At 42.8% G+C, this 26,667-nt stretch overlaps 1 protein-coding gene across 1 annotated transcript in view; it reads right to left on the bottom strand.

Moving 5' to 3' along the window:
- The window catches only part of B3GAT2 (beta-1,3-glucuronyltransferase 2), a 45,136-nt gene that overhangs the window by 5,508 nt on the left and 12,961 nt on the right, over nucleotides 1-26,667 (bottom strand). Inside the window, exon 2 of the mRNA XM_034766217.1 lies at nucleotides 19,420-19,564. Coding sequence (XP_034622108.1) covers nucleotides 19,420-19,564 — 145 coding nt within the window. The remainder of the gene's footprint in view (nucleotides 1-19,419; nucleotides 19,565-26,667) is intronic.

Below are 26,667 nucleotides of genomic sequence, written 5' to 3'. Positions count from 1 at the left end.
TAAGTGAAATATATGAAAACATTTGAGAAATGTCCCAGAACTGTTCTATGGTGGGAATGCCCATCACACTACAGCTCACTCCACCCACGTTTGGATACAACAGCAGCCTCAGGTCCGTCCAGCTTTGGAGATTCGCAGGGCAAGCACTTAAATTCACTACATACTGCAGAGGGTACTGTCATGGCAGCACTACTAAAGCAAACATAGTATGTTGGTAACAGGGTTTTGTAATGTACTTTGTACTTAAATTAGAGGCAGTCTCTCTCTCCATTTTTTTATCCAAGGATGTACATTTTCTGTGTTATATACTGACATTGAGTTTTGTTAAGCGAACATCTAAAGCTATCCTAAAATTAATCCAGGTGTTACTTTGATCATGTTCTTCCCTTTTACTCTGTTGCCCTCTTACTTGTTTGCTGGAAACGGAAGTTCTTCGGGTGGTTCCAGCCATGAATTCCACGCTGGTGTGCGTGCACCAAAGCCGGAGAATATTGCCTAGCAGTGCCTGTCAGGGCAGTGCTTGTTCTTGGACAGCTCCATTCTTTCCTTGTTAGGTAATTCCACAGGGTTGTGTTGGGTAGTTACTTTTCATTCCTAGGAATTCTGCTGTGTGGAGTTTCACAGGATTTCATATTGCCTCCCTCCTCTTCAATGTTGATATCCAGCTCTTTCCCCATCAGCCCAGCCAGTACTGATGAACACGTAGGCCATGCATGATAGCTAGCTGTCTGAAGGTCTATCGGGATAAGACTGAAGTTATATGGGAAAGCAGTTAGATACAGCAAGGATTATACCTGCCCTGCTCTTTCCACTACTTGCTCACATTCTAGGAGTTATGTTAGATCCCCAGCAGCTCTTAAAATGATCATATGGCAGCAGCCTCCATGAACATTTTCCCCATCCTTGTCTAGCCAGGAGATTGACTGATTTTCTTGGTTGAAGACATTGCTAATGGGATCCATGCTTTTGTCACAGGGCTGGCTTTAGTAAGTGCGGGACCCGATTCCTGGGGCTGCACTTTTGATTGCCAGCGGGGCGGAGGGGTGGCGCAGGGCTTGCAGCAGTCGGGCTGGGGTTGCGGGGCTGCCGCAGTTCGTTTGGGAGAGCGGGGCTGCTGTGGTCCGGCTGGAGGTCCAGCCGGCGCTCTGGCCAGGGGAGCGGGGCCCCCGAAGACGACCACCGCCGGGGGTGAGTGTGCAGGGCCCGATTCCTGGGAATCGGGCGAATCAGCCTAAAGCCGGCCCTGCTTTGTCACCTCAACATTAGACTATTCCATACACTCTGATGGGGCTGCACCTAAGTCAGCCTGGAAACCAAAAGTCGTACAGAAAGCAGTGGCCTGTTTATTATACCTTAAGTATCTAACACCAGAGTTCTGTGATCTGCACTTGCTATCCCTTGGTTTCCAGTTGGTATTGATTTTTACCTGTGAAAAGCACTCAGTGACTTGGAAAACTGTCTACTTCAGAGACCACCCTTTTCCCTGTACCAAACTGCTTCAAGTGGAGGGGCTTGATCTGGAGTGCTAACCATTTAAAAGGGAGGAACCCCTGCTGGTAGGACATTGACCATGAGGAAGGCTTACTAATTCCTTGAACTGTTCTTTGACCTTCAGAGCACATTGCCTATGTTTTTTTTTAAAAAACAAACAAACAGGCTTTTGTGAAGGAAGTGTCACAATGAATGCTGTTTGTGAGAGAGAGTGTTTTTGTTTCGGTTTGGTATCAACTGTGGAAGGTTATTTTGGGGGTGGGCTTTTACTTTCAAAGTTGTCCTTTAACTTTGGCAAGGGCTCTTTCAGACTCGTGCCAAGGATAATATAGGTTGCAGGGCCCTACTCCAAAGCAGTGGTCGCTAAAACAAAAGTCTGTCGTCCTCTTCCTCAGTAGAATCATCAGAACCTTCATACATCACAGATCTCACAATAAAGCAAAGCCTAAGAAATGCTGGCTCTTCAAGCCTCAGGAGACTCCAGCAAAATTGAAGGTCTGTCGCATAATGGATAGAGAGCATTGGACCTCAGATTTATAGTCTATCCAGTGATTCTTATGGTCTACATACAGGTGAGTGGATTCATCTTAATGCAACTACAACTATATCAATGCTAATGTCCCCCCGAGAATTCATCTGCTTTCCTTGAGCCAGCCTGGCATTAGAAGACTATCATCTAACTTATTCCCAAGGAAAGTCAAAAACTCTTGAGCTGAAAACAAACTAAAACAAATCACTAGCTACGTTGTTTATCCTAGATGCTTTATATTCCTCAGCTAGGTCTACTGACAGTAATATAAGCCTATGGGGTTTTGTTCCTGGAACACACATCCAAGCAGCTCCTGGCAGCAGCACAATACGCTTCAAAACTTTTTGAAGACGCCTATAGACAAAAGTAGTGATTGAGTCTTTGGGTAAATGGCCATATAAAAGGGAATATAAACCATAACAAACAAGTATTTTAGTGCATAGGCAGAAAGGGATTCATATCTGCTCCTATTTAGAGGACCTCCTAGTCCAGGACCCATCCACAGAAACGGTTCTTGGGGGTACCCTACAGCCAGCATAAGTACCAGAGGAATCTGGCTTCGTGATAAACTTACCCAGTTCATTGTTTAAAAGAAAACAATTATTCATCTGGGATGCAGAGAAATATACAATGTAAGTCCTCTCAAAGCAGTGAAAACAGCAGTTAAAGGCATAAGGTAGACTCAATGTTCCTCTGAATCCACAATCCAATTCCTCCTAAGTATATATTGGTGATGAGTGCCTCCTGTATAAATATCAGAGGGGTAGCCGTGTTAGTCTGAATCTGTAAAAAGCAACAGAGGGTCCTGTGGCACCTTTGAGACTAACAGAAGTATTGGGAGCATAAGCTTCCGTGGGTAAGAACCTCACTTCTTGCATCTGAAGAAGTGAGGTTCTTACCCACGAAAGCTTATGCTCCCAATACTTCTGTTAGTCTCAAAGGTGCCACAGGACCCTCTGTTCCTGTATAAATGTACTACAGTGGCCCAAATTCAACATGATGCCACTTTAGAGCTTTTCTTGTATATCCCCTGCACTTATTATGATCATCAACCAAAATCAAGATTCTTTGAAGGTTTTTAAGGTCAGGCTTGACAAAGCCCTAGCTGGGATGATTTAGTTGGGGATTGGTCCTGTTTTGAGCAGCGGGTTGGACTAGATGACCTTCTGGGGTCCCTTCCAACCCTGATATTCTATGATTCTATGATACACATATCTTTTCAATAATGTATGAAGAGAGACAGATTTCAGAAAGGTCTTCATATTTATGAATCAGAAAGATTATAGGAGCAAGAGGGGTGATGATCCCACTCAAACAAGGAAACCGTCTTAGTCAGTGGTTCTTAGCTCGTGGCCCAATCAGCACATGACTGCAGCCCATTTTACATCCTCAGGGACATAAAGGTAATATTGAATGCAGCCCACAATGGCAGATAGACCAGTGGTTCTCAACCTAAGTAATACTGCAAAACTTCAAAGGATATTGACTGCAATTGGGGGTGGGGGGGGGGAAGAGAGCGTAAATGCTAGCCTGGAAATTAAAAGATAAGGTTACACTTAAAACCTCAAATTTTGTTTCTGTATCAATCACTGTGAGGCTGGCACACCAGATGCCAGCTCTTGCCAAGCCTTTAAGCCTCAGCCAAGAACTAACAAATTCATTGCTGGACACCAGTCTGTTTCACTTGTGTGTTTGTATTGGACTTATAACAATGTGTTTAGACATTATGAAATGTTTAATTGCTGCCTGCAGTAATCTCACTTATACTATATCACATAATAAGGTAATATTTAAGTTTTTGCTTTAGGACTGTAAAAATGTTTACTCTGAAACTGTGAGCCCAGTCAGGAGGGATTGTCTCCTAACCATCAAGAAGGCCTAGCAAAACTAAATGTGTCATTGTGGGACATCACAATACGAAGACTTTAATTGCCCCTTCACACCAATGAAGAGGCTAACAGGGCTCATCTCATCAGCTTGAATTCTGGAAGAAAGAAATAAAAATAGCTGACACATTTTTTTCATCTCTTTTGTCACTTGGACTCTGAGGGGCTGGAGCTATGAAACAGAAGCAGAGATCCGCAGTGTCAACCTGGGTTAGCCCTAAAAGATATTCAGAGCTGACAGATTACTACAACTCTGTCACCTTTTAAAACCATGGACTTTAACTCATTTGTGTACATATGCTTGTCTGCTCTAATCTTGTAATAATTCTCTTTTCTGAGTTAATAAATCTTCAGTTAGTTTATTATAGGATTGGCTGCAGGCATTGTCTTTGGTGTGAGATCTAAGATACAAATTGACCTGGGTAAGTGAGTAGTCTCTTGAGACTGGGATCAACGTGAGAATTTTGTGATCTTTGGTATAATATAGCAACCAACTATCATTAAGTCCAGCTTCCCTGGGTGCCAAGATAGACGGGAATGCCCAAGGGAACTGTCCGTGACTCCATGGCAAGACTGTTATAGTGCTTTAGGAGTTCACACTTGTTACTGGGTTGGTGAAATCTAATTATAGAACACACAGCCAGTTTGGGGTTTGTGCTCTGCTTCTTGATAGTCTTGAGGTTAGCACTTACAGTCGTGAGCCACTCCAGACAGCATAACAATCACCTCTCTCAGAACTAGCCAAAACTAGTGGATAGACTTCTCTCCAAATTTTGCACATCTTTATTGCAGCAGGTTTCAGAGTGGTAGCCATGTTAGTCTGTATCAGCAAAAACAACGAGGAGTCCTTGTGGCACCTTTGTGACTAACAAATTTATTTGGGCATAAGCTTTGGTGGGCTAAAACCCACGTCATCAGATACATGGAGTGAAAAATACACTAAGCAGATGGGTCACTACAAAAAGTAATTTTCCCTCTGCTGATACTCACACCTTCTTGTCAACTATTGGAAATGGGTGACATCCACCTTGATTGCATGGCCTCGTTAGCACTACAAAAGTAATTTTCCCTCCCTTGGTATTCACCCCTTCTTGCCAACTGTTGAGAATAGGCCACTGCCACCTTAATTGACTTGGCTCGTTAGCACTGACCCCCCACTTGGTAAGGCAACTCCTATCTTTTCATGTGCTATAATATATATTCTACTTACTGTATTTTTCACTCCATGCATCTGATGAAGTGGCTTTAAGCCCATGTTATGCCCAAATAAATTGGTTAGTCTTGTAAGGTGCCACCAAGGACTCCTTGCTGTTTTTATTGCATTAGTAACTCATTACACTGATAAGTGATTTTGCTGGACTATTTTACTCTTATCACCAGAGAGATGTACAGCACTGTGTTGAACCCGTAAACCATGTTGAATCCGTATTGAACCCATAAACCAAAATATTCCTAGCTTAGCAGCGCTACAGCAAACTGCTACTGCCTTCTTTACAACAATAAGCAAGTACTGGAAAATGCAGACTTTTCCCATCTCGTCACTAAAAATGATCACCTTCAGGATAATCATTATAAACATTTCCACAGAAGTATGTAGGATATTTAATTTAAATTTGTTGTCATACCGTGTTCTACCATAGGGCTACGAACCTCCTAGGACTGGACAAAAAAAAAACACTTTGGTATCTTATATCTGAGGGTAACTGTACTTAGATGTAGGCAAACTACACAAATAAAGAGGAATAATTGGATTCATGTTTGCAGCCACATATTAAAGATTTCTTAAAGCTTTTATAACTCTTTCCAGATTACATCCACAGTGCAAAAGGTTGGTGCAAAAAGGGGCAAAATTCTACTTTCATAGGTGACATTTTATATCAATAAAATAGTTACTTAAAAAGTAACAAATACATTCCATAAATATTCAATACAGTAATGGACTAAAATATATTTTATATATATACACACACACACACACACAGTAATATCAGCAAGTACTTGGCACATCTTGAGTAATAAAATATCTATTAGACCAAGAGGTTGACAATGCTCAAGAATTTCATTTTGTCTTATAAAAATGTAATCCATACGAAAGAACTCCATCAGAATTTCCTTTTTATCAATCAAATCTCACTTAAATTATACCTGGTTATTAAGGTTAAAAAAAAAAAAAGCCCTCCAACATTAAAATTAAAACCCTCTTAATAAGATAAGTAAATGCAAACTTACTACTCTCTTGATCAGAGTTTTAATACAAAGAAACCAATAAAGAACTACGTCGAAACTGCTTTCTACATTTGTCAGATTATTTAGAGAAAATCCTACAAAATTAACTGTTACTATTTTCAGGGTCATACAGTGTCAATTCAAATGATCAGTAGAAAACTAAGTCAAACTTGCTTTTTATATTAATCAAAAGTGAATTAAATTGGACCTGGTTATTCAACAGAAAAGCATATGTAATTAATCCCTGTAAAAGTAAATGCAGATATACTATTTTTGAGAACAGTTTCAATTTAAAAAAAAACCTTTTTAAATTATTCAAATTTCATTTAAATCAAATAACTGAGGCTCATGTGAATCATCTAAATTTTTCATCTGCAGGTTCACTCCACCTTTTTTCATTTTGACTATTCAAAAATTAAACTACTTAGCCATAATAACAGATACTACATGAGAGTATGCACCCAATCAAGCTTCTATTGAAAGAAATTTGAAAGCTCCCACTAGTGTCATTGGGAGCAGGATCAAACCCCAGAGGCTGATAAGAAAAAAGACAGCAAATCTTAGCACAGAAAATTCTTTTAACAGCACAAACAATTTTTCCCTTTAGCCAGTTAGCTCTAAATATGTATAAACTTGTTTGTCATTATAAAAGTTTTCTTATTTTTCATCTCCAAACCACTGACAACGTTCTCTGATATGAATAAGATCCAAAGGTTACAATAAGGCAGCATTCAAGTCAGCAGAGTTTAGCTAGATGATTCTGAAAATTGTTTACATTTCAGGCCAAGTCCACACTACAAACTTGCATAGCTACGTCGCTCAGGGGTCTGACAAATCTACACTCCTGAACAACTAAGTTACACCGACTAACTCCTGGTATAGACAGCACTATTTTGATGGGGGAGGGCAGAGAGGGGCTTCTCCTGTCGACATAGCTACTGCCTCTCATGGAGGTGGATTAACTATGCCAGTGGAAGAAGCTCTCCCATCAGCATAGGTAGCATCGCCACTAAAGCGCTGTAGCTGCGCTCCTGCAGTGTCTTACTTGTAGACCTACCCTTAGTCCGGGATCAAAGTTAGCCACAGATCTAGAATTTAAAAATACAGAGATTCCTGAATTAATTTCTATGTACTCTGGAAATCCAAGAGCCTAAAGTGGTGGTGGTTTGTGTTGGAAAACTGCTGTTTTAAAAAGTCATTTTTAACATGAACTGAAAAAAATATTATCAAATTATATTTATAAATTCACATTTCCACACCAGTATAATAACTCTTATTCATATCTCATACATATCTGTGTGAGATATCCTTTATAAGAACCCTGCTAACGATGTTGGTGCTTTTAGCATGTATATTTTCTTTCAATGTATTCAAAGACTGAGCCAAGACAGGAAGAAGGTGGTTTTAGAAATCCAATCCTCAGGTAGCACTGTGTGACACAGAGGCTCCTTGGTAGAGTCCCATTCTTTGTGAAAGAGCTCTCACCTCAGACCTAACGAACTCATCACATCAAAGATGTCTTGCAGGATGTTTATCCATAAGAGTAACATGTATGCTTGTAACTGGTCAAGATTAATAATCTTTGTGACATGTATGTACAGTAATCTTTAAGGCAGAATACATTTATACAGAAAGTATGCTTTATGGACTTGAAGTGAAAATTAGTCAGCAGGGGATAACGAGCGTCAATGGTGGCCCATTCAAGCAGGAGGGAGTTGTCCATCCCATCATGGTTAGCCAATGATATAATGCAAAGCACAATTGTCTAGCTTTGCTCCATCCCAAGACTTTCAAGGGCAAAACATCAGAGACAACTGCAAACAATCTAAACCACTTGGAGGTAGAAAAGAAAAGAAAAATACGAACATTTCAACAGACTGAGAATCACCCTGTCTAGGAACAAAGACAAAAGCTTGTTTCAGTAGAACACAGGCTGGGGAAAGGCACTAGCTCTCCATTCACTGAGGGGTGTTCTCATGAAAAAATGGATGCTGAGTCCTGTGATTCCAGCTAGCTCTGCAACAGACTGAACTTGGGAGGGGGAGGGGAGGTACCCTACTTTATTAGATAGGAAAGGTAACTATTAATAAGTATAGACCCAATTTTGCATTTTATATTGTAACCATTTGTTTCCACCACACTCTCGTTTCTAGTAGAATCTCTATTCTTTCTTAAATAAGCTGTCTTTTGTTTTATTACAAGTGCTGTGTGTTATACAGGAGCAGGGATTTAAGGTAAAACTGGGGTGACATGGCATATTTGGGAGCTGAGGATCTGGAATTTCTGTGAGTAACCAATGTTAGAGGCTGGTTATCACAGGGAACACTTCAGAGGTATTCAGACTGGGGTGCACCTCTTGTTAACCTATGGGGCAAAGACAGGGCTGGCATAGCCCAGAGGAGAGTGCTTAAGTGGCTAATGGGCTGGTGGTGTTAAGGAGCTGATACCTAGCCACCTTGGGTAAGACTCCCTCTCGCTGGCGTCAGGGGGGTAACTCACAGTCCTGGGTACCCCAAGAACACTATGCCAAGCCAAAAGGATTGCTGGGAAACCCAAGCAACACCCCCCTTGTCCCTGGCTGTGCCGCCCTACAGCAGGGTCCAGAAGAGGAGGTGACAGAACTGTCATGGTGGCACTATACCAGCCAAGCATTCCCCTATGGAAAGGGAATCCTCCCCTAGCCAGATTCACCAGGAAACAAAGCTGCCCTAGCACACCAAGGGATCTCACTATGTATAACTAATTTGGTAATTTTGAACTGAACTGGTCAATGATGTTTCCTAATCCTAATGACTGAACTGCTAAAGAAATAAACTTTAAGAAGTCTCTGATGGCCCCATAGCATTGTATGACTGGGGGAAAACACATTTCTTAATTGAAACTGCCTTCAGTACAGTCATGGCTAATGGTAGTGAGGAATGAGAAAGAAGGCAGCCTCTCCTTGTCATAGCTTTTGTATGTGTTGGAGAAGACACTGTTACAAATTTCTCTATTGCCCCCTTTGTTCTTTTGTCTTTTCTTTGAAGATGTATTTCCTTTGCATTTTTTAATATATCTCCAAAATATTATGAAGTTAATAGAAAGATCTTGTGGATAAGGGAGAAGCTGTGGATGTGGTATACCTAGACTTTAGCAAGGCATTTGATACGGTCTCGCATGATATTCTTATCGATAAACTAGGCAAATACAATTTAGATGGGGCTACTATAAGGGGGGTGCATAACTGGCTGGATAACCATACTCAGAGAGGAGTTGTTAATAGTTCCCAATCCTGCTGGAAAGGCATAATGAGGTGGGTCTGTTTTGGGACCGGCTCTGTTCAATATCTTCATTAACGACTTAGATACTGGCATAGAAAGTATGCTTATTAAGTTTGCAGATGATACCAAACTGGGAGGGCTTGCAACTGCTTTGGAGGACAGGGTCATAATTCAAAATGATCTGACAAATTGGAGAAATGGTCTGAGGTAAACAGGATGAAGTTTAACAAAGACAAATGCAAGGTGCTCCACTTAGGAAGGAAAAATCCGTTTCACACATACAGAATGGGAAGAGACTGTCTAGGAAGGAGTACGGCAGAAAGGGATCTAAGGGTTATAGTGGACCACAAGCTAAATATGAGTCAACAGTGTAATGCTGCTGCAAAAAAAGCAAACATGATTCTGGGATGTATTAACAGGTGTGTTGTGAGCAAGACACGAGAAGTCATTCTTCTGCTCTACTCTGCGCTGGTTAGGCCTCAACTGAAGTATTGTGTCCAGTTCTGGGCACTGCATTTCAAGAAAGACGTGGAGAAATTGGAAAGGGTCCAGAAAAGAGCAACAAGAATGATTAAAGGTCTTGAGAATATGACTTATGAAGGAAGGCTGAAAGAATTGGGTTTGTTTAGTTTGGAAAAGAGGAGCGGGGACATGATAGCAGTTTTCAGGTATCTAAAAAGGTGTCATAAGGAGGAGGGAGAAAACTTGTTCACCTTAGCCTCTAAGGATAGAACAAGAAGCAATGGGCTTAAACTGCAGCAAGGGAGGTTTAGGTTGGACATTAGGAAAAAGTTCCTAACTATCAGAGTGGTTAAACACTGGAATAAATTGCCTAGAGAGGTTGTGGAATCTCCATCTCTGCAGATATTTAAGAGTAGGTTAGATAAATGTCTATTAGGGATGGTCTAGACAGTATCTGGTCCTGCCATGAGGGCAGGGGACTGGACTCTATGACCTCTCGAGATCCCTTCCAGTCCTAGAATCTATGAATCTATGAAAATATTCAAGGATAGCTAAACGGTTGACTTTCCTGCTCTCTTGAAGTCTGAGCAACATGAAAAAGTATAGAGGGATTTTAGACTCTGCCTGAAGGGTGCACGGGTTGGATGAGATGGGATAACACCAGCCATGAGTTGCAGCCATTTCCATATTTAATATATAATTTTAAGTGTAACCTTACGTTTGAATTTCTAGCCTTTCCAAAATTTCTGATTTTAAAAAGAAAATCTGTTTCCAGAAGCAATAGATATTTACAACCTTAACTCATGCTTAAACAAGATTCTGTCTGTGAATAATTTTTAAACCCCTAAAAGGTGTGGGACTGAGCTAGTTGAGAGACAGACATCTCTCCACTACGTCACTCTGATCCAGGCCTGGAAGTCCGCGTTCAAGGAGTGGTGAAAGGGGTGGGCTCTTGCCTACTGAATGTGTTCCCTTTCATGGTCCACATGAACCCACGTTGGGTAATTTCAGGATGTGGATGCAGGACTTTTGCTTGGTTAGTTTTTTAACAAGACCTTTTATTTGCTTTCTTTATTATTCCCCCTAAGTCTCTTCAAATCAAAGCACTGACTTTAATGTTGCACAGTGCAAATTCTATTTTCATTCTGGCTTTTATAAGAAATAAAAGCCACTGCCTGAGTTAGAGAGAGTAAATTTCTAAATTAAATAAATACAGATCTTCTGCTTACTGATTGCAGAGGATAACTATCCTATAATACTTGATGCCAAACAAGGTAGGCAAAGCTTACCCTAGGAGCGTCTGCTGAAAAGTCCTCTGCGTTTGGTGCCATACTATGCTGTACCTCTATTTTAGTTACATATGAAAACTTGAAAGGCAGCTTTACTTTTCTTACATCAGATATTACCCACATTAGGTAGGGGTCAGTGACAGTAGCAAACATTTCCAAAGGTGGGTCTTGTTTTTCTAGAAGCTGGTTAATGTGCTCAAAACTGCAACCTTAGCCAACCTTCTCTACCAGGATCACCAGGCTTTAACATGAAAAGCAGGAATTCTTGTTGTGCAGTGGGGCAGGTGTGTGCCAAAAGGTTTCAATGGGTAGAGAGAGAACAGTGCCCACATTCCTTGTTCCCCATTCCTGCCAGCCTCCCCACTTTTTGAATGAGTAACAGGAGTGCAAGTACAGTGGTACCATCCAGTACGCAGTACGGGCAAGAAATTTTTAGCGAGTACAGGATACCGGAAAGACTTGGGGTTAGCCCCCTCCAGAGGAGCAGAACAGGGCTAGGGAGGGCATTCATTCTTTATAGGACTTTAACAGCACAATAAGTACGCTAACAAACTTAAACAAAGCCTTTGTTTAAGTTTGTTAGCGTACTTATTGTGCTGTTACATTGGTCACACTGTTGGTTCATATTTAACGTGTGGTCCACTATGACCCCCAGATCCCTTTCCACAGTACTCCTTCCTAGGCAATCATTTTCCAATTTGTATGTGTGCAACTGATTGTTCCTTCCTAAGTGGAGTACTTTGCATTTGTCCTTATTGAATTTCATCCTATTTACTTCAGACCATTTTTCCAGTTTGTCCAGATCATTTTGAATTATAATCCTATCCTCCAAAGCACTTGCAACCCCTCCCAGCCTGGTATTGTCCGCAAACTTTATATGCCATTATCTAAAGCACTGGCGAAGATATTGACCAGGACCGGACCCATAATTCATCCCTATGAGACCTCACTCATTATGCCCTTCCAGCATGACTGTGAGCCGCTGATAACCGTTCCCAGAGAGTAGTTTTCCAACCAGTTTTGCACCCACCTTATAGTAGCTCCATCTAGGTTGTATTTCCTAGTTTATTTATGATAAGATCATTTGAGACAGTATCAAAAGCTTTACTAAAGTCAAGATATACCACGTCTACTGCTTCCCCCCATCCACAAGGCTTGTTACCTTGTCAAAGAAAGCTATCAGGTTGGTTTGACACAATTTGTTCTTGACAAATCCATGCTGACTGTTTCTTACCACCACCTTATCTTCTTGATGTTTGCAAATTGATTGCTTTATTATTGCTCCATTATCTTTCTGGATACCTAAGTTAACCTGACTGGTCTGTAATTCCCCAGGTTGTCCCTATTTCCCTTTTTATAGATTGGCATGATATTTACCCTTTTCCAGTCTTATGGAATCTCTCCATGCTAGATCACTCAAAAGCAGTACCCCTAGAGGTGGACTCAGAGTTCACGGATGTGCTGATTGCAACACTGCTCTCCTGAAACTGGCATCACTACGGGCCTATTGGGTGATGCCATAAGTGAGACGCGAAGGTATGAACTGATGACCATGTTACTGCTCTGCAGATGTCCTGGACTGGTACCTGTGCGAGGAACACTGCGGCTGAGGCCTGGATTCTGGTGGAATGGGTGGTCACGCTGGCCAGAGGCGGAACCTTTGCCTGCTCAAAGCAAGTTCAGATACAAACAATTATCCAGGACGAGCCCTGAGACTGCTGAGGTGGGCTCCCCACCCCAGACCTGACGCATCCGAGACCAGGGCAACGGATGGTTGAAGGGCAGCGAAGGGTATTCCTACCATTAGTGATCCTGGGTCTCTCCAGCAGGTCAACAAAGCGATGACCGGAGGTGGAATCATGAGTATGGAGTCCAGGCAGTGTCTGCTCGGGGAGTCGACTGACACTAGCCTCATCTGGAGGGGTCTGAGGCATAGCCTTGTGTACTGCACCACATAGGTACATTCCGCTATTTGCCCCAATAGTTTGAGGCAGACCTGAGCGGTTGTTATGGGGTGGGTCGTGACCTTGGAGATCAGGTCCAACATAGCTTGGAATCTGGCTTCCAGGAGGTAGGCCTTGGCCTGAGTCACATCGAGTACTGCCCTGATTAACTCTATTTTCTGAACCAGGACCAGGGCTGATTTCTGCTCATTTATCAACAGACCCAGCACCTGGAAGGTGGCTCTTACTGTACTGCTGCTGTGCTGGCCCTGAACCTGCGATCAACCTTTGATCAGCCAGTCGTTGAGGTACAGGTAGAGCTGCATGCCTCAACTTCCAAGGAAGGCTGCTATCACCGCCATATGCTTCGTGAAGATCTGTAGGGCTGCTGATAAGTCAAACTGATAATGGTGTTGACCTACTACGAACCTGAGAAATCCCTTGTCCCCACAGAAGATGGAGATGTGGAAATAAGCATCCTTTAAATAGAGGGTGGCATACTAGTCTTCTGGATTTGGGGAGGGAAAGATGGAGGCCAAGGAGACCATGCACAACCTCAGCTTCTTGAGATATTTGTTGAGGCAACGCACGTCCAGGCAGGGCCAGCTTTAGGCCCGATTCAGCCGATAACGCTGAATCGGGCCCCGCAACTGTCCACCCCACCACCAGCTCACTTGCCCCTCCTCCCCTGCTCCTCCCCCTCCCCTGCTTCCCACAAATCAGATGTTCGCGGGAAGACTGAAAACAAGCAGGGGCAGGCAGGCGGCAGCAGGTAAACGGGGGGGGGGGGCGCATGCGAGGAGGGATCCAGGGAGGTGCGGCGCTGGCTAAGCACCCCCGACCCCGGCGGCTCTGGCTCCGGCACCTGCCCCGTGGCTCCGGCCACGGCGCTGGCTGAGCACCCCCAGCCCGAGTGGCTCCGGCCCGTGCCCCGGGGCGCTGGCCCCGGTTCCAACCAAGCACCCCTATCCCGAGCGGCTCCTGCCCCGGGGTGCCGGCCCCGGTTCTAACCAAGCCCGGCGGCCCAGGTCAAGCACAGGGCCCTGCCCCGGTACTGGCTGAACATGCCGGCCGAGCACTCCCGGACCCAAGCCCCTCAACACCGGCTGGAGCGCGGCAAGCCCCACCCCCAGGAATCGGGCCCGCTCTTCCTAAAGCCGGTCCAGGCTGGGCCACAGCCCCCACTCCCCTCTTGACCTTCAGGATTAGGAAATATCAGAAGTAAAACCCCTTCCCTCTCAGGTCAAGGAACTTCCTGTACAGTCCCCACACATAGGAGGATTTGCACCTCCTGGATAAGAAGCTGCTTGTGAGAAGGGTCCAGAAGAGGGATGGGGAGTGGGTGAAAACCAGAGGGTGTAACTGACTGCTGTAGTGCATATAATGGTCCACTGTTGTATCTGACCAGGCTGGGCTGAAGGGTGACAGGCAGTCCATAAACAAAAGTGGGGGATGGATCTGGCGATGAGACTGGTAGACTGTCCTTGGGCATACTTCAAAAGGCCTGTGCGAGCCTGACTGGGATGCAGAAGTAAAAATTAGGGATTGGCATCGCTTATAGCCCTTCCCTTTTCTTTTATAGGGCTCCTGCCTGGGAAATGAGACATGGGAGGATGCTGGGGCCTAAAATGCTTCCTGGAGGCAGGAGGTGTGTAAAGGCCCAAGGAGCAAAGGGGAGTCCTCGAGTCCTTGAAGCTTAGCGTCAGTCTGTACTGAGAACAGGGAGGTAGTCTTCAGGGGGAGGCCCTGAATGGACTGCTGCACTTTGTGAGGGAGGTCCAATGACAAGTCATGAGCAGCGCCTCATGGTGACCGCTGACTCCATAGTCCGGCCTGCTCAGTCAGCCGCATTCAGAGGCGCCTGGAGGGAAGTCCTGGCCACTGCTTTGCCCTCCCCTAGGATGGCTGTGAACTCCTACCTCAATTCCTATGGTAGCAGGTCTCTAAATTTGGACAAGAGTCCCACAGGTTAAAATCATCTCTCTCCAGCAGAGCCTGCTGATTGGAGATATGTAACTGGAGGCTGCCCGTTGAACAAACCTTACATCCAAACAGGTCCAGTCTCTTGGCCTCTTTATTTTTGAGGGTAACGCTCAACTGCCCCATCTATCCTGCTCGTTTGCCGCCAACACCACGGAGGGCAGGGGGTGGAGGTATTCAGACCCACTGGATAGGACACTATTTCTTCTCTGCCCTTTTTGAAATGGGGGCAGAGAAGGAGAAGTCTGCCATAATGTCCTGACAAGTCTCATCACTGCTTGGTTAACGGGCAGGGCTACTCTGCAGGGAGCTGCTACAGCCACAATGTCAATTAGGTTCCTTGAGCTCTTTGACTTCCAGTCCCAAGTTTGCAGGACTTTTCAGGAGCTCTTGGTAGGCCCTGCAATCACGCAGTGGGAACAGATCACTAAGACCTGCAACCGTCGCATCCGGGAATGATGAGGAGGAGGCCGGTAACAGGGGAGGGTCCGCCTGCTCTTCCTCCACCTCACCCATTGGGGCCATTTCTTAGATGTCAGTACCAATACTGGAGTCAGGGTCTGGTGCCGGATGGGATGAAATGGTGGTTCACCCCTCTGATACTACTGAGTCTGAGCAGTGGGACAGGAGGCCCCAATAACCGAGGAAACCCCCACAGGTTCCAATACTGCTACTGCATTGGCCAGTGGTCCGGTGACCAGGCGCCAGCCATGGGGCTAGTACCAAAGTCCGGGTTTTAGGCCTGGTACCAGTAGGTCTTAAGTGAAGCGAAGGATTCCCCTTCGGGCTCCAAAATGGATTCTTCTCTTGGAGACCAGGGTGGTGCAGTACCTACTTTTGCCTCCGTGCCGTGCCTGGGAGCTGGAGACCAGTAATAATAATAATTAATAATTACAGTAACAGGCTGTAGACCACTGTATTAGGACCACAGGAGGGTTTGACCCAGGGTGGTGTCGCAGTGGTCGGTGTCACAGTGGAGCTTACCATCCCTTGCTCCCTTCTATCCCCTGGCTGGGGAGTCGGCTGGATTGGGAGAGACATTAGGTCCTTTGCCGCCTTGGAAAGCATCCAGGATCAAACGAGTCCACAGGTGCATGGCCCCACTGCTGCTCCCAATGTTGTATCTGACCAGGCTGGGCTGAAGAGTGACAGGCAGTCCAGAAATAAAAGGGGGGATGGATCTGGCGCCCGTACCAGACTTGGCGCTCTAGGTGTAGTCACCGGAGTCACCAGTGGCTCTGTGAGGACAAGTGGCCTGGCGCAGGTCTCACTGCACTGGTCACTTCCCGCTTGTCCCTCTTCGGCGCTGCAAAGTGCCCTCTCTCGGTGCACTGTTTCTTATGCTGCTTCTTCAGCATCAAGGATAGAGAAGGGTGCCAGTGGAGCACTTTGCATGGAAGCCTAAATGTTTGGCACCAATTCAGAGTGGCTCAGCTCCGAGACTGATCTGAGGGCTGCCTCCATGAGTAAAGCCTTCCAACAAATGTCTCTGTCCTTTTGTGTGCAAGGCCCCTGCAGATCTAGCACTTCTCTTTAACCTGAGTTTCCCTGAGGCACTTTAGACAGCTAGAGTGTGGGTCACTCACTGGCATCGGCTTGCCACAGAAGGTACACGACTTGAAGTCCAGGGACCAAGGCATACCCAGCCCTTGGGGTGAAAGTCCCTTGACAGCAGGAACAACTATTAACACTACTATATACACTAACACAGACTACAATAAATATACAATAGAAAGTCCAAATCAGTGGGAAAGAGGCCTTGCAAGAGCAAGAAGGATCATTCCGTGCAACCATCACAGGCAGTAAGAAGGAATCGAGAGGGTGTGGGGCTGGTGGCACCCCTTATACCAGCACATATGCACGTGGCTCCAGAGGGTGCTACAGTCAGTCCTATGGATACCAATGAGGGGAAAATCTCCTGCAACTGTGCATACAATGCACACACCTAGCATGAAATGGACATGAGCAAGCACTCCAAGAAGACCTGACAGTTAGTACTGGTCAAAATGCCTGCAGATGGACACCATTCATTTTCAAATGTCTGCTTGATTCTGCATTTACTTACTCTTCCCATCTCTTTCCACCCTGTGTCTCCCGGCTAATGATGAAGTAGCATCACTTTTGCAAACATGACATGACCGTTTACCAGCTCAGGCACTGAGTCTAGTTGCTACTTCGATGAAAAAACTTGATCCTTAATAATATAATATAAAAATAATAATAATGAAAATTAAAAAAAAAAAACTTGGTGCAGGTGAGAAGAATTTTCTCTCACCAATCTCTAAGAGGCTTGCTTTCTAACATTTCACATTCCTCTCAACATTTGCAACTTTGTTTCCATGCTCCCTTCTTCCATTAGCTGCTTTTTAAAAATATGAGCAGATACTTCTCTGTTGGTGTTGCTTCTTCCCCATATTTACGCCAGTGTATCCCCTGACATTCAAAGTAATGATCTCGACACATAAACCAAGGTAACTCATCAACTTTTCATATGCCTCTTCATCTAAGGGTGAGATTCCCTGGGCTTATGTTGTCTAACTGCCTCTGCCTGTAGCTAATGAATTATACACCTTCCTATCATCCTTTGAATGCCCATAAGCAACCACCTGCACAGCATAACACCAGTGTGTCTCTAAAACTCTACAGACAGGGATTGCTCTTTTAGATGTGCTTCCCCCAACCACACCGCACATCAGTCTGACAAGTTTGCAGTGGCTTAGGGACTGAACTATGTATTCACAAAGAGTAGTGCAGCTACTATCTCACTAAATAATAGTAATTTAGTGGACAAAAATTAATTTAGGACAAAAATATTAATGTAGACATTTAAGGCCAATTGCTCTCTTTATCTTACTTGAAATGTTCCTACACTTTGGACTTACAATGTAACATTTTTGAATAATAAGTGATCAATATTTGGTAATGTCTCCAAACAAAAAGTGTTAGGAATTATTTTAACCACCATTACTTTTCTATTACTGTTTTTAGAGGTTAAACATTCATATTCTTTATAAATCATTTTGGACTGTAGGCCTGAAATAGGATACCTCTTGGAAAGGTCTGTGAAATCCAAGAGACCTAGGGAAGGGCCAGTTCTTGATTCCCACCCCACCAACCTGTTTTGGTTGTGAGCACCTTAGAGCAGCGGTTCTCAAACTGTGGGTCGGGACCCCAAAGTGGGTCACAAACACTTTTTAATGGGGTCCCCAGGGTTGGCATTACACTTGCTGGGGCCTGGGGTCGAAGCCCGAGCCCCACCACCTTGGGCTAAAGCCAAAGCCCCAGGTCTTCAGCTTTGGGTGGGGGGGCTCAGGTTATAGGCTTTGGCCCTCCCACCTGGGGCTGCAGGACTTGGGCAGGCTCAGGCTTCAGTCCCCCTCCTGGGGTCGTGCAGTAATTTTTGTTGTCAGAAGGGGGTCACAGTGCAATGAAGTTTGAGAACCCCTGCCTTAGAGGAGTAGTACGTGCCTTCACACAAAGTTTCAAGAGAAAAATATGTGGTCATTTTGCATTCCTTTCTTCCCCTCACCGTCCCTCACACAGAAAACTAATACAGAGGGGGTTTTAAAAGTACAAAAAAGTTATACTATGGCGGAAGAATGCTATATCAAAAATCAGAATTCTGCACCCAAGAGATTATGTCGGCAGTTGAGATTTATACATAAAAGATTGGCCAAGCATGGGCTGACAGCTAGACACAGCTATGTGGTGTGCTAACTTCACAGTAGAAGATTGATGAGATCAATTTTAAAGCTTTTCTGCCTCTATCTAGCAGGCTATAGTTGTCAGTGATTTTTCCCCTAAGCCCGGTGTTTCAAACCATATCCATCTACAACTATCACTGTCATCATTTCACATAACCAACAGAAAATGAATCATTTCATGATAAAGTAGCATTTTGCAACATGAGGTTTACGAAGTGTCTGCATTTACCCTGCATAGTGTATGTTGATCATACAATGAAAGACACAGACTTCCTGCAAAAATTAAATGATTTGCAGATAATCAAAATGATCACATAAAATTAAAGCAAATTACAGTATATTGGGTTATCAAGTAACTATTTAATTGGAGAAAATGTGCATGCCAAGACTTGTAGGATATTTAAAACCAGAAGGGCTGTGTACAATGATTGCACTTCAAAAGTTCTGCTGTTTTAAAAGATGTAACCATTTTCAGCAATATTCTTATCTACAGAATCAAGAACTCCACAGGAAACAATGGAAATTTTCAAAGTTGTCCTCATTTTAAGGGAAACCACTTTACAAGTAAACACATGCTTTTGGCCTGTTCATGAGTACAAACAGGACATTGTGTTCATATATTCTATAGAACAGCTTTATCAGTACTTACCTGCCATATCAATGGCAAATGGACGGTCTGCTCTCCAGCCAGTATACCAGCCAACAACTTTGCCATTTTCCACTATAGGGCGCTCATACCGTCGACCTCCCACTAGCCCCACAGGCCACACAGATACTTTGCGGGTTGTACGCATCTGCAAGAAGGAGGAGGCACAGGGTGATTTCACTTAAGTTTTCTCAGCAGGCTGTTCTTTTTTTTTTTTTTTTTTTTTTTTTGTAAATGGGGGAAACAAAGCCTAGACATTTCCAGTCACCACAAGGTGTTTACAGATTTCAGTGTTTTCAGATTTCAACCCTAGAGAGTTGGTATTCAGAGGCTAGATGTGCCCCAAAGTTCTCTCACTGCCAGCTAGTTCTTCAGCTCTCTAGTCACTTCAAGTCCACTGGGAATATCCTGAGAGAAATAAGGTTGTTAATACCAGTGTTGCTTAAGATATAAGGCACAAAAAACATGTATATAATCTTTTCCTCATTAAAGAAAAGCACAGATGTATGTGGCAGATTTTTCCTCTGGAAGGATGTTTTGTTGTTTAAACATGTTTCTTTCTATAAATCCTTCATGCACGTGCATCATGACTGCAGAAGCCCAATCAGGGTAGTATGGAATGTTTATTTTACAGTCTGTAAAGACATACATGCAACTTTGAGGTCTATATCAGAATTTATTATATCTAGAAGCCAGTAACAGACTCTGGAAGGGAAATAAATCTTGATTCTGACTGGAAGCGCACACACACACACACAAGCCCGTCTTATGAGGATTGCACAGTAAGTATGGTTTAGGTGTGTTAAAAAGTGGCCTGCAGAGGACAACAAAATTGGGCTTATGCTCCCCCCATGGTGCCTAAAAAATGGCCAGTTTTACTTTTTGAAAAAAAAAAATAAATAGTGGGGATCATGTTTTCCTTTCATAGATGCATCGTTTCCAAGGCCAGAAGGGCCCATTATGATCATCTAGTCTGACCTCCCATAAAACACAGGCCATAGAATTTCCCCAAAATAATTCCTAGAGCATATCTTTGAAACGAACATCCAATCTTTATTTAAAAATGGTCAAGGATGGAGAATCTACCACAAACCTCAGTAAGTTGTTTGAATGGTTAATTACTCCCGCAGTTAAAAAATTTACACCTTATTTCCAGTCTGAATTTGTCTAGCTTCAATTTCCAGCCATTGGATTGTGTTAGACCTTTCTCTGCTAGGCTGAAAAGCCCATTATTAAATATCTGCCCACTATAGGGCATTACATCCAATCAAAACCCCTGCAGGATCCTACTAGAAACACATCCATTCAATGATTCCCCATTTACAATTACATTTTGTAATTAGCTAGTTAACTAGCTTTTAACCTATTTAATGGCTGACGTGTTAATTTGATATCTTTCTCTTTTTTTTTTTAATCAAAATGTCATGCGGTACCAAGTCATATACCTTATAGAAGTCTATGTATATTATGTCAACACTATGACCTTTATCAACCAAACTTATAATCTCATTTAAAAAAATCATGTTAGTTTGACAGGATCTATTTCCCATAACCCAGGTTGATTGACATTAATTATATTTCCGTCCTTTAATTCTTTATTATTAAAGAAATCAATATTAATAGTCCAGTGAGCTGCTCAGCCAGCGCTTTTAAAACTCTTGGATGCAGGTTATCCAAACCTGCTGACTTAAAAACATCTAACTTTAATAGCTGCAGTTTAACATCCTCATAAGATACTAGTGAAATGGAAAGAGTGTTATCATATGATATAACTACATCATCTGTTTTTTGCCAAAATACAAAACAGAAATATTTATTGAACACTTTTGCCTCTTCTGCATTATCATCTATAATTCTACCATTTCCATCTAGTAATAGACGAATAACATTTTTAGGAATCTTGCCCCTTCCCACCCCCCCCCCCCCCCCAATATATTAAAAAAACCCTCATTCTTATTGTCTAACTCTGCTGGCCATAGATTTCGCCTTGTGTACATTTGCTTCCCTTATCAAATTTCTACAATTCCTCACTTCTGATTTATATTCAATACTATCAATTTTCCCTTTCTTGTATATTTTTATAGCTGACCTCACTTCCCCTCTAAACAATGAGGCCTTCTTCCTTGATTGTGACTTTTGAGGCATCTAGTAAGTGTTCTTAAACAATTCCCAATTATCATTCACATTTTTCTGATTAAATTCTTCCTCCCAATTGCTCTGGCTCAGAGTTGTCTTCAGCTTTATATAATTTGCCCTTTTAAAGTACCACTCTATCCTTCCTACTTAGGTTATAACCATTAATTTTAACACTCTTATTCCAATCATATTTGACATCAGAGGTAGGAGTTCTGCCCTTAAGTCCAGTGAAGCCAGATTTCACCCTAGAAATGTAGGTCTTGTCTATCCTGGAAGATTCTATTGTTATTGGAAAACTATGGACATTATGGCATCACCAGAGATTACCCAAGACATTGTCTATCCTAGAAAGGTTCACCAGTCTAATGAAATCAAGTTAAAAATCAGTCTTGTTAAACTGGTACAACCCTACACCATTACTGATCTTAAGTCAATTCCAATTTAAGCAAGGATAACCCCATTTAAGTGAATCTACATTAGGGGTTTGCACTGGTTTAGCAAGATTGATTTTTATATTGATTTAGTTAAACCAGTTCATGTTTAAAGTGTAGACAAGGTCTTAAAATCCCTTCTCCTTACAATTACCTTTTTTCCGGACTTTTAAAATTTGCTTTTGTTTATTTTTACTAACAGCTTTTTAACTCCAATATCCACAGGACATTCTAGAGAAAGAAAGCTGTTGTTAAAGATTCAGTACCCCACACTCCAGAGAGCTCATAATACCCCTTCTCTAGGCTCCCAAGAGCTCCTCCTTCAGCAAAACCAGACTGACATTGCTTATATTTCCAAAGGTGAAAATACTAGTAGAATAAAAATAAGAAAGCCTTATCTTTCAGGTTTTCTTTCTACATCTTAAAAAAACCTTTTCAGAATGGACACAAAACCCTTTTTTTTAATCCTTTGTAAGACACTTTTATATTTGTCTAGCATCTGAGTGCCAACATGGCTAATTGGTTTTCTTTTAACTATTTTTCCTGTTTAAGGCCTTTTTATTTACTGTCATTTTTCCCTTGTCTTTTACTGCTCTGTGTGGTGAAATAGAAAGTTAACAACATTAATTATTGTTTTATTTTAAATATTTAGTGCATAAAAGTCACTTGGACTACTTCAGGACTGCAAAACATGAAGTGTTTTGGTATCTGTGGTTTCAACATTACACCCATTTTTTGAGCTCTTTGTAAAAATATATACATTGTAACATGTATACATATTGGATCTAATGTCACAAAATGTGCATACAACCTGCCCTCTCTTAGATCATGTCTACACAGGAAAGTTTTACCAGTATAGTTAACTGGTATAGTTAAACCACTATAACTATACCAGTATAAACCCCAGTGCAGATACTCTTATTCTTTTAAGAGTGACTTTCCCCAGTTAGCTTAAACCCTTTCCAAAGTGACATAAGCTAAATAAAAAGAAAGACCCTCTTATACCAGAATAATAGTGTTGACACATGGAGATCATTTAAATTCACATCTTATCCTATGTTGGTATAGCTTTCCCATGTAGACAAGCCTTTATCCAAGTGTAAATGAGAAGTACCTTGACCTCAGAGGAGCAGAACTGGGTGGCCCATTAAGCTTCACCTCTTATGCACTCAGGCACTCATTAACCCTGTGAAGGTGTTAAGTGTGTACAGCTTAACCAAATACCTAAAGAGGAAAAAGAAACCAGATATTTCCAGACCGCTTCATTTCACCCTTATGTTGTATTCTCACTTCTTTGTTCTCTTTCCTGTATACTCGGTCACTCTACAAATCTAAGTGTCTGCCAAGGACATAAAAATCCCTTAGTGCAAAGTGAAAGAATGTATCTAAGGCTGTGTTAATGCTAACTGTAGAGTATTTTACAGCCTCAGGATATATTTGAAGGTAAAAGTGGCAAAATGTCTTATAAGCCTCTAATAACAGTATTACTACATATTAATGTGCTGATGTGTTGTGAACATTGTTCATGTACCAGGGTAGGAAAAATCATATGGATTAATAGGTCAATTTGTATCAGATATTTCATTTTGTTTTCTATTCTGCTTGACCCTAACAAGTGTTAGGATACAGAGAGAGTAATTTAAAGATATTAGACTATCAGATACCAATATAATCCCATACACTACACCACAAGAGTCCTGCACTGCTTCTCTGGGTATGGCTACACTTGCAGCTGTACAGCGCTGTGAGTTAAACCCACCTTCATACAGCTGAGTAGGGAAAGCGCTGCAGTCTGTCCACACTGACAGCTGACAGCACACTGGCATGGCCACATTTGCAGCGTTTGCAGCTGCATTGGGAGCGGTGCATTATGGGCAGCTATCCCAGCATTCATGTGGCTGCAATGTGCTTTTCAAAAGGGGGGGTGGGATGGAGTGTGACGGAGTGTGGGGGGAGAGAGAGTGGGTTTTGGGGTTGAAGGGTTAAAATCCATGTGCATATTGTATAATAGCCTGGTATATGGATTTGCCAGCTCTTTCTCAGACCCAAAGTCCAAAGTTTGGCCTGGAGACCAGAAGCCATGCAAATAGTGATTAGCTAAGAGAAAAGCAAAATAAACAAGATAACATTGCCTAAGATATGCTTAGTCAGTAGAAATGCCAGATGTTGAGGCAATAACTGAATAATCATGTTTCATCCAATGTTTCAAATTGAACAAAGAATCCCTGTTCCTATTGTGTTTCTCCTGAAGGGAAAACAGTCTTCCCACAGATCCAACCTTGAGTTTATGAAAAATTGGCATGTCACTATAATGATATGGCATCCTTCCACCTCCCTTCCAAGGGACCAATGCCCTGCCTTAAGACATAAAGGAGACGATCTCTATTTCCATATGCTTGTACTGTTTCTTTGCTTTATCCCCTAGACATGTACCTGTCGGACAATCAAAGGAGTTGCTCTGTTCCTATGGATCCCAAATCAAAATTCAACATATATATTTTATACTAATAACATTTTATCAAAGTATTAATTAAATGTTAACTTGCTAACTTGAGACCATGGGCAGAAACATTGTGTAACCTTTTAACCATTGGCTATTGTGCTATCTTGTCTTGCTGCAAAACCTATCCCGGGGTGTGGAACTGCCTACCCCGTCACCTTCCCCCGCCCATGGAAAATCTATATATTCTATTGTAATCAATTGATTGACAGTGTCTCCGAGCCTAATAAGCCAGGTGACACTCCGCCAGCGCTGTGTGTAATAAACCCCTATGCTTTGACCTCTACACCGTGTGGATTTATGTTCTTCAGGGGTGCTGAGAGTGTGTCAGCATGCTGCCTTGCAAGTTCCGACCCGCCTAACCTTCCCGCTTCTCATTCACTCACTCAATGCAAACAGCAAAATGTTTGCTTTTTCTCTCTGGTATGGAGCTCTGAAACGGCACTTCCGCATTCCTGGAGTCGATCACAACAATGAAAAGAGTGGGCACTTGATAAGGGGATTATCACAGCGCAGCAAGTTAACTCATCGTTCACACTGACACCGGGGAGTTGTAGCCACTACACTGCATCTCTTATTCCTCTCGGGGAGGTGGAGTACCTGCAGCGCAGTAGCCAGGGAGACATAGCGCTGTACGTGCCTTGCCAGTGTGGACAGGGAGTGAGGTACAGCGCTGGGGGAGGCTTTATTGCGCTGTAACTCGCAAGTGTAGCCAAGGCCTCTAACTATATTTTTACTGGACAGCAGCGCATCTGAATAATCAAAACTTGAAGCCACAGTATATATGTGACATAGGGTTCCCAACTTTGGTTGGATGAATTCCTGGAGGTTTCATCACATGACATTATCTATAATTAAAGAGTAATCTTTAATTCCTGGGGACTCCAGGACAATCCTGGAGGGTTGGCAACCATAATGTGACAATCTTTTTCAAAAGGGACAGAGTAAGGGGAATGAGAATGAGGAAGTGGATGGGTAAAGCCAGGAGAAGAAAGAACAGCCTGGGGGAGGAGTAAACTATTTAAAGAACAAGGGAAAAGTAAAACTGGGAGGACAGAGCATCAGTGATGGAGGAAGATGAGGACAATTGATTAGAGAGAAATGGGGAATCAGAGAACAGATAATGGGGGAAGGAAGCACTAAAAGCCAAGATCTGAGAGAATGCAAAAAAACAAAAGCAGAGAGAGAACAATAATGATTCGTTCTCTCACACATGATCTTGCCAAAAATAGCACTTCATTAGTCACTCAAGAAGATTAAGTCACGGCAAGTGCAGGAATGATAGGGAAGGGGTCAAATCAGTTAGAAAAGGGAAAAACCTCAGGGAACTGTGGTGGGGAGGGAGAGCTCAGTGGTTTGAGCATTGGCCTGTTAAACCCAGGGTTGTGAGTTCAATCCTTGAGGGGGCCATTTAGGGATCTCGGGCAAAAATCTGTATGGGGATTAGTCCTGCATTGAGCAGGGGATTAGACTAGATGACCTCCTGAGGTCCCTTCCAACCCTGATCATCTATGATTCTATGAACTGGAAGATGAAGAGGATGGAATCTAGTCACCTTTTCTACCACGAAAAAGCTTCCAGACTGTAACAATTTGCTGAATGTTTTCACAGCCACCCATCACTGCCTCCCCATTTAGGACTCAAACTCTCCAGAAAATTCAGCTTTGTGTAGCATTTTTTCCGCTTCTCAGTTTTCTATTGTTTCAGTTCCCATGTAATTTACATTCTGATGCAATGCTAGTGCCCACCTATAGATTATTGCCTGGACTTGCCACACAATACCAGTGGGACGCCAGCAGACTTATACAAACAACTCCAATTTATTTTGCTAGAAGTTGGATTTAGAACTCCAGCTCTTCAACATTTACCATTGTATCTCTATAAAAGAGGAAAGATGGTGTACAGTAGAAGCATGGATCTTAGAATGCAGGTCTCCTGACCATCAGCTGACACACAATTCTTATGTGACCACAGGCAAATCATTTAAGGCCAAATTGTGGCCTGAGTCATGCTATGCAACCCCTACAAGTCAAGGGAATTGCACATTTGTGACTGGAAACAGAATTCAGCCCATGATAATTGTGTCTCTCAGTTTCCTCAACTGTAAAATGGGGCTAATATACCAGGGATACAATCATAGAATCGTAGGACTGGAAGGAAACTTGAGAAGTCATCTAGTCCTGC

The sequence above is a fragment of the Trachemys scripta genome, chromosome 3 (genome assembly GCF_013100865.1).
Source record: "Trachemys scripta elegans isolate TJP31775 chromosome 3, CAS_Tse_1.0, whole genome shotgun sequence".
Lineage (NCBI taxonomy): Eukaryota > Metazoa > Chordata > Testudines > Emydidae > Trachemys > Trachemys scripta.
Note: the sequence above shows the minus strand (reverse complement) of the source record. Positions and strands in the feature narration are given on the sequence as shown.